The following is a 9134-nucleotide window of genomic DNA, read 5'->3' on the forward strand; positions in this document are numbered from 1 at the left end:
CACTTCACTTCACTACAAAATTGCGATGTAATCTCAACATTTTTGCTCATTTTTCCACAAAAAGCTTACAAATTAAACTTTTATGAAATATGACCAATCGGAAAAGAATATATATATATATATATATATATATATTCGTGCAGGGCTCATTTACCTGCTGCCTATTAATTACGTAAAACCAGCCGTGGCTAAAGCCAAACTATGGCAGGGATTTTATTTTCTTGACCTGGATTTGACACCTCTAATGTTTCATCAAGTATTAAAGTGATCCGTCTGCCAAGTAAATACAAGTACTCCTGTACCCCTGCACTGCTTTAATATATTTTACAACTGTGCAAAAAAAATTAGCAAAGGTTTCTACATCCAAAACTGCTGTAGAAAATGTCGCTCCTGTTTTTTGATGCAGACCTGTGTAATTATTTGGTTGTGTCAGAGAGGGGAGAAGACACTTGTGTCAGGTATGCACTTGACTATCTTTAATGTGGTTATATTTTGTTAATGTCAGAAATGTCTCGATAAAAATGTCTTAAAAGGCTTAATTTTGACTCCAGCCTGCAGAAACCTTCTCGCAGGTGTTTTTTTTACTTCTTGTATTAACTGTCAAACCGGAAATCTCTTCAGAATCTCAAGTTCTCCTCTTGAATATCATTTCCAATATTTATTCAGTTGCCTTCTCAGCAGACACGCCACTGTCAAGGTTACCCTAATGGAACTCATCACAGTTTAACATTTTTGAAAAGATAGCGCACTAAATTTAGGTAATGAACCTCACATCTTGGCATCACTTTAACTCATGACTGGATATTCCTGTTTCAGCTCCATTTTGTATCACTTGAAGACTTTGAAGCCCCTCGCCTCTCAATTTAATGCTTCCTGTTCAACTCCAGAGCGTTTATATCTTCTCCATGCAGTCGCCCTGTCTGATAGCCCTCAATGTCTAAAACATCGGGCACCCCAACCCCACACGTCAAAGGACTTTCAACCGGACCCGTGCGGCAGCATGGGGGCGTCCCTCTCATTAGTGCGGGAGACCCAACTCCGGTCGTTGCCGCTGACACCAGTAGCGGCGTCCTGGCAGTGTGTTCATGTCTGTCACCAGCCCTCAGCTATAAAGTCACCGTTATCTCCACTGTTAAGTGCAGGCCACAGACGTAGGGTGATCTCAAAGTGAGGTAGTAGAGACACCCTGTCCCGCCTGGCCCCACAGAACACAGGAAGCAAGGCAATGCCGGGTCCCTCTGTCTGGCACCGGAGCCCTCCTCGCTCCACGACGCAGGCGTTAATGCGGGGAAAGCCTCGGCCAAATTACTCTCTAATTTCCCTTTAGGACTCAGACGATCCCATCGGTCCTCGAGAGTCAGACTGAGGATTTGTTCAGAGTGGTTTGTTTTGTCTTGTCTCGCAACGTCCTGCTCCGATTCCATCACTCAAGTTCTAGTTTTCGGCTCACGGCCACTAAATTGGGGATTTGCGAAAAGAGGCATTTAAAGAGCCCCAAGAGGATAGAAGCTGGTGCCTGAAAAAACATGGCATTTCAAGGAAAGACTAGAGCAGTTGATAGAAAGCACATTTCATTTCAGGGGACATGCTTCTTCCATATTATGAGTTGCCTTTGTCATATCGTCACGGAGTATGATGCCCATTATCTCTTCATCAACTAATGGATCTTATTTCGAGTGATGAGGTTCCGTGTGTTCGTTTTTCGAAACCTATAATTTGTTTTGGGATTAATTGGGTGACTAATGATCCCTCTCTAGACAAACTGAAACAAATGATTGGCTCACACAAATCCTCGAAATGATGAGGATCCTTATGCAGACTCTTAATAATGCTGTAATATTTCAAAGCCTTTGGAAACTTTTTAGTTCAGTCAAACCCCCTAAAGTCTTATTTTACAATTTAATGAACAATGTAGTGACGGTGGAATATAACATCAAGCGAGTCAGGTTAAATTGGTAGCACAAAATTGTTTGGAAATTTGTAATGACTATCCTCGGCCTTACGAATAATTAGGGCAGGTACTTCGGTTTTATCAAAAACAGAAACAGACTGAGCGGGCTCAATATTTGACAGGCAAGGGATTACTCTTGCTGGTTTATTCAAATGACTTGTGATAGTTTATTCAAAGTTGGAAAAAAAAGTTTCTCTGACCTTTCTATTTCTGTTCTTCCTGTCAATGGGGAGTTTTTCCATCCTCTGTCTCCAATTTATTTGCTGATTTAGGGTTCAGCTACATATACATATAATAAATGTAATTGATTTATATGGCTACATATAATGTACAAAAACTGCAACAGTTCATGTGCATGCTACCAAAATAGACATTACAGTTTATTTGAAATCTTTTTCAATAATCATTATTTTGCTTGCGAAATTCAGTTTGATTCGTGTGCAAGAGCTGAGAATATTTCGGGGAGTTCTCCACTAAATATAACCCTCTTGTGCGGCTTGCCATCGTCTCAACAAGTAACACTATCCAATTTTCCCTCCCCCTTTGGATGACAGATTTCGGATTTGAGCCTATAAAAAAAAAGATACAAACAGGTGGCTAGGAACACAATTTATCTGAACGGTAATCAGAATATCCACAATAATAAATTTCAAATTCAATCTTTGATATTTTCATGCATTGATTTAATGAAGACTTGTCTGTTAAAAGTGAAATGTTTTTATTTCCTCAGGTGGCAATTTCATGTAAAAAAAAAAAAAAACATCATTGGCAGCCTGCTCAATAAATATTCATCTATTTAAGGAATACGGTACAATGCTAAGCACATAAAATAGCCTTTATTATTTCTCCTTGTCTTCAGATAATTACAGTGCATCCTCAAGCTCACTGTCTTTAATTCTAGAATTATCCGCCTCTTTATTGTTAGGAACCGGATTTAAAAATAATTACCATGATTCTCCTTTTGTGAATGTCCTTGTGATGTTGGGTGCCCTTTCTCATTGTAGCCCAGCCTCCACTTTGAGTGTGACGCCCCCACACTGAAGCCCCTGGCAGCTATAAAAAGGCTCAGGACAGATAATGATCACACACACACACACACGTGCCCCAAGTCCACTGAGAGTCCTCATCCTCCACTGCAGACACGACAGCTTCTCATCACATCAGTTTCCATAGGAACCATTCATGTTCAAAGTCTACTTTTATACGGAGGTAAAAGAAACCCGTGCACTCTCCCTAAGCTTGATTCTTTTCAAGAGTGGGTTAGTTTAGGCCATCGGTGCTCTTCTCTTTTTGACACAAGCCAATGATGAACTCAGACATCATTTTTGGGATGCGAGTGAGGCACTGGTGAGTTTGGCGGTTTTAGTTTCTTTCAACTTGGCCGCCATGGTGCCTCATAGATCCACCAAAGGCGCATCCAAAGCACGGCGGGACCACATCAATCATGAGATCAGGAATATGCGAGCTCTGCTTCCCATTCCCCTGGCGGACCAGGAGCGCCTCTCCTACCTGCACTCGATGGCTGCCGTGTGCACCTACATCAGGAAGTCGGTTCTCTTCCAGGGTAAGTGGAAAATACCTCGCTTCTTTTATGACTTGTTGAGGACAAACTCACACATTTGTTCCTTTAGGACTTCCCAATGGAGATGCTCTCCCCTGCTCTTTTGCTTATGGGGCCTTTCTCCAAGCTTTGCATGGTTTCATCCTTGTCACTACTGTCCAGGGCAGGCTGGTCTACGTGTCTGAAAATGTATCCCAATATCTCGGCCTTTCCATGGTGAGTCTGCGCTTTAACGTGGTGTCATTTTACAAACACGATTGGATTCCTGAATTGGTCAAACATTGCATTCTCAGGTAGACGTGCTTCAAGGAGACACCATATATGACATGGTGGAACGTGAGGACATTGACATTATTGAGCCCATCTTGAAGGGACACAATGAAAATACCCCATCAGGTAATATTTTAATATTTTTGGGAATATTTATAGTCCTTCACAGATGAATGCCAAACAGATCTCACCAGTATTTATCAAAAATGTACATATTGCCGCATTTCAAAATTGTGCTTTCTTTGCAAAATGTGAAGCTACAGTCATTCAATGCCATTTTTTTGTAATATAAAAATGAATAAATGGTTTCAAAACTTTATTGTGATCGGCAGAATTGCGTAGTAAGCAAAAATTCTGACATGCTTACACAAGTGTGCAGGTCCTTTTTTTTTTTAGCTGCTCATGTGACTTGGTTCAGAATAAATAGATCCCATTCAAACTCCGGTTAAATGGGACTCAGCACACCGCCACCATTGAACGTGTCTCTGATTGACCCCAAATACAAATTTGATGTTTCCTGACAATGCCTGAATATTTTGTGTTCACGCTGACTGAAATCATTTGAAATCATTCATAAATTCCAGTTGAAGAGTAACAGCAATTTTATGTTCCCCCCAAAGTTCACCCATCAAACCATAACAAATTTCCAAGTCCAATTTATCAAGCCTGTATTTTTAGAATTATTAAACTTGTGAACATTTTGTAAGTATCACTCATTATTTGCCTAAATACTGATCATTTCTCTACTTGCTTTATTCCTGTAGAGAGGAGTTTTGTATGCAGCATGCAAACTTCCAAGACGTTCAAGCAGCAGCATAGTGTCTGTTCAGTGCTGGTTCAAGGCAGCTTCCAGTCCTTTCCGGAGGCTTGGTTCTCCCCCAACGGTACTGTCGGCGAGACCCTCTTTGTGGCTCTGTGCACCCCCACAGTGGACCGCCTCCGGGGTGTGGAGTCACATTTGTGCCCCAGTTTCAAAAGTGTACACACCCTTGACATGAGCTTCACTCAGCTCTCAGACAGGTATGAGCAAATCCGAATGAATATGATCAATTCATGGTAATTTTTTTGACACACCAATATTGTGCTTTTTTTTCAGTGTTTTATATTTGATGGGGTACTCGGCAGAAGAAATGGTCGGGCGTTCGTGGTACAACCTTGTCCATCCTGAAGAGCTATCTTTAAGTGTGAATCATCACAGACGTTTACGTAAGTAACATTCAAGTGCCAAGATGTTATCATTAATTATTCATTGTGCTCTAACGTGAAAAACACTCTTAGCGTTCTTGTTCAGTAAACTGTGCTTTGGGTCAGGGTCCCTCATTTGAAGAAGTATTTCCCCAACAGTGTTGACTTGGCAGGAGTGTAAGCCACTCCGACAATCAAAAGCTACATTGCTTTCATGAATTATTGACATGAAATTTGAAATGTTTTGCATGTGCTTGACACGGCATTCAGAGACTTGTCAAACGAGCCAATTTGTTTTGGATGCAAGTGATCGAACGATGTTAAATTTGCCTACTTAGCTCGAGCTGTGATTTCTGAGCAGAATTGTGTTTGTGACTGTGCATGATAATGGGCTTCTTGTTTCTTCAGTGCAAGCAGAGGAGAGCCTGCAGGTCCAGATGGTGATGAGACTTCAGTGCAAAGATCTGTCATGGGCCTGGAGCTACATTTGTGCTACCAAAGAGTCTCGCTGCCAGACTGCATATATCTTCTGCACTAACTTCATCATCAGGTATGGAAAATGTTTCCACTGTTATTAAAAGACCATGTATTAATTTAAAACAAAACCCGCCGACATTTTTGATTCAGTTAAGCAATATTTTGACATCCTGGGACAATTTTTGACGTGTCTGTCTCTAAATTGGAAGTGATTTGATATTGTGTTTCCCAACAAAATAAGATGCTTTTGTTCCTGTTTTTTCTAAAAATCAAAATCATTCTGCGATCCTTTAGTGAAACAGAGGCCAAGTTTCTGCAGAAGAGAATGAGCGATGATACTTTAAGGCCATCATCTCCCACAGAGAGTTGTCCCCCCAGAAACTGTAAGAGGCAGGGGACTCCCAACAGTCAGGAGGCCTGTTCTGAAGCCAGGTTGGAACGGCATGAAAACATCCACCAGGAGGATAGCTCCCCCTTTTCTTTAAGGGCCAGCCCTGCGTTCTTCACCCCTCCCTACAGCCCTGCGTCCTCCAGCTCTACTGTGCAGCAGGAGGACCTGAACCCCATCCTCCACGTGCACACATACGCCGATCAGCTGCTGTCCTCCCCGGAGGCTTCTCCTTCCTACTACTCCTACCCGGAAGCTGCGCTCACCTGCCACCTCTCACCTCAGCGTCCCCTCCCCTCACAGAACACCTTTGATCAGGGAGTCTTCATCACTTTCAATTCTCTCTCTCCAGCCTCCCCTTCATCTTCAACCTATGATTTCCCATCTTGCTCATCCGGTGCCAGATTAGTTCCAGACGGCTTGGCAACGTCTGAAATGAGTGAGAGCTCTGGGGATTGTGCCTTGCATCAAGATGACTTTGGCCTCCTATTGGAGCACCCACAAGAGGGCAGCGTCCACCAAGTGCACCGTGTTCCCCAGTATATATTACCATCCAGTCTTCCCAGCCCTGGCCAATCCCCTCTATCCATGAGGTCTGAGGAGTACAGCCAGATGGAGCAAGCGGAGATCAGCATTCTGGCTCAGCAGATCTCCTCGTTGGCTTCCACTTTTGACATGTTTGGTCCGCTCAATCTGCTGCAAAGCGTGGGCACCTCTGACTGCCTGCCCTCCTCTTCCTCCTCCTCCTCCTCCTCCTCCTCCTCTTCCTCCCCATGTCAGTGGCTCAGCCAGGCTGCTGCTCCCTCTGCCCTACATAGTAAACTGATGAATGATGGCGAGTTAGGGAGCCTCTTTGATGATCTGGATGTAGTCAGAAAAAGAGGCGCCCATATTCCCGATTTCACCTGCCACCAGGAAACGGTGCGCACCTCCCAACACTTTGATCCACTCGGTCTCAGCCCGAGCACCTCCGAGAACTCGCTGCCTCCAAACAGTGTCATCTTGGATCCCTTCACTTTGCAGTTGGGGTGTCATGACCACAACTCTGAGTTGCATCAACTCAACCACCAATGTAACCTGCAGCAAGGTAATTTCTATCAAGGACACTCATAATGACTCATCGTTAGTCTTGGTTAATGTTGTTTTCTGCCCTTTTTTCAGACGGACTTGCCGAGGAAAACCTGTACTGAAATAAGTCTGTGACTTATGACGCTGCCCTTTGTATGACATATTGTCAGGAAAATTGTCCTTTGGCGTATTCAAAAAATAGTACAACAAAGATATTTCAAGGACATAATTTTCCCTCAATGTGTATCTCTGAATGTCAAGTATCTCTAGAGTTGAGATTTGTCTTATTTTCTGCAAAAATGCCTTTCTCTTTAGTTTCAACTGAAACCTTTTTTTTCCCCTATGAAAAAGGGTACTTAAAAAGTCTAACTACCATAGGAAAAAAACATTAAAATGGAAATATTCTCCTATTAAGTGGCCACACTTCACTGTTGAGCACTTTATCAATGTCCCTGCCACAAGAGTATTAGAAAGGAATCAAATCGTTCATTTCAATGGATTATTTTTATATTGAACCTTTTAACAGAGGCCCTCTATTTTCATTATGTTCGTGTGAAACTGGGAGATAATAAATGTTTTTTTCTCGCTGTGATAAAATAATGATGGTTTCCACAAGCTACCTCGGCGGTACATTCCAATTCTGAATTTTAAAAAGTGCTTTGTATTTATTTTGTTGAATTTACCATTTCTTAACTGTGTAAAGTTATTTTTCTATTACTACATTCCAAAGCATGATGTGAACATATCTGAAATGGTACTATGAATGAATGACCTCTATCTTGTAATTGCTTCATTTTTTTTATACATTTAAAATAGAAATAAAAACAAAAAACATTTTTATTGTTGTATGGCTATGATTATATTTATTTTCGAAAGTAGTAATGGGTGTTTAATTTACATTGCCTTGTTATTTTATTCTCACACAGTGCATTTTCCATTGATTTTTGACCACAGTCTTTTCCCCCCAAGTGTTCACCAAGAGATTTCGATGTTGCTTGGCACACGTGAAGCCACGTTGTTGTTTTTTCTCGGTGACTGACATCTCATTTGCCTCGGGCTAATTCACAAGGTCCTGCTGCGTACTTTGAAACTGCTCCTTTACCTTTCGCATGAACTTGCCTCACAGCATCAGGCAAGAACATTTAAAGGCATGTTGACAGCACTGAACATGAAACTACGCAGCAGTTGTATGGCTTCCAACTGTCTCGAAGATAAAGAAAGACTGAATATCATGCTATAATGAGAAAACACACAGCAAGCCTCATTTTGTTGGTGTGGACGGATTTTACACTAGTAAAAATCGTTGTGGGGAAAAATAAACCCAAGGAGACAATATTTGCATCCCCGCATAACATGTTATACAAGAACAACACGCATAACTATTTGAGAGTTCTTGTATACTGCCCATAGGCTACAGTACAAAGTTCCATTTTTAACATTGTGTGTGTCTGTCTGTATGTCATGTTGATAATTGGTCCATATTAAATGTCACGTCACACGTCGAAAATATAGAATTGTTTAATTGCCAGAAGGGTAAATAATTCCCACAATGCTAACCGTTATCTAGCCTTGAGGTTAATATCAGTCATTGTAAATGTTGCTTTAGCTGAAGTAATCAAAGCCGGCAACTGTTCCAGGTCATTAAACAAAAGTCAGTTTTACTTCGTGATGTGTAGGTTGTAGTGCTCCGGCTTCCTCCCAATTCCCCAAAACATGCACATCTTCTTAATTAAAGTCTCAAAATTGCTCATAGGTGTTTATTTTTAGATGGACAATATGCATTGTCTGGCTTGTGATCAGTCCTGGCCTTAACCTGCCTCTCTCCCAAATCAGCTAGCATAGGCCACACCTCCTTGAGGCCCGCCACACACAAAACACGAGTAAAGTTGCTGATGCCCAGTTTGTGGGATTCTGCAACTAATTTTTATGAATGAGCCACTGTCGGCAAGTTTTACTGTCAATCAAAATTTCAATTGCAGATAAATGGCGAAGATGTAAACAACCAATCCATAGAAATACAATACGCACTACATACACTCTAATTTTATATATACACCTGGAACTAACAAGCAACACATAGAGTCTCTGTTGCCAAAATGTGGGTGTATGCGCCAGACTACAGTCAATAAATTAGCCTGTCATTACCAACAACCACTGAAGTATCCACACGCTCCCTACTACTTGCATATTTGCTCTCTTTGTATTAATATAGTAATAGCGCTGGAGCAACCAGA

At 41.7% G+C, this 9134-nt stretch overlaps 1 protein-coding gene across 1 annotated transcript; it reads left to right on the forward strand.

The window, feature by feature from the left end:
• Nucleotides 1-151: 151 nt before the first annotated feature.
• On the forward strand, nt 152-7745 carry npas4l (neuronal PAS domain protein 4 like). Its single transcript, XM_061285753.1, has 8 exons — nt 152-3515; nt 3583-3728; nt 3806-3908; nt 4547-4802; nt 4879-4988; nt 5376-5517; nt 5739-6919; nt 6994-7745. Exons 1-8 carry the CDS (start codon nt 3338-3340, stop codon nt 7020-7022), a joined length of 2145 nt encoding a protein of 714 aa, XP_061141737.1. The 5' UTR covers nt 152-3337; the 3' UTR covers nt 7023-7745.
• Nucleotides 7746-9134: the final 1389 nt, after the last annotated feature.

This window comes from Syngnathus typhle, linkage group LG8 (genome assembly GCF_033458585.1).
Source record: "Syngnathus typhle isolate RoL2023-S1 ecotype Sweden linkage group LG8, RoL_Styp_1.0, whole genome shotgun sequence".
Taxonomy (NCBI): Eukaryota; Metazoa; Chordata; class Actinopteri; order Syngnathiformes; family Syngnathidae; genus Syngnathus; species Syngnathus typhle.

What these genes read in the sequence shown, in the direction of transcription:
- npas4l (XM_061285753.1), top strand. Translation starts at nt 3,338, where the DNA reads ATGGTGCCTCATAGATCCACCAAAGGCGCATCCAAAGCACGGCGGGAC. An exon ending in AATATCTCGGCCTTTCCATG is followed by an intron (nt 3,729 to 3,805) that starts GTGAGTCTGCGC and finishes TTGCATTCTCAG; the next exon opens with GTAGACGTGCTTCAAGGAGA. An exon ending in TTCACTCAGCTCTCAGACAG is followed by an intron (nt 4,803 to 4,878) that starts GTATGAGCAAAT and finishes CTTTTTTTTCAG; the next exon opens with TGTTTTATATTTGATGGGGT.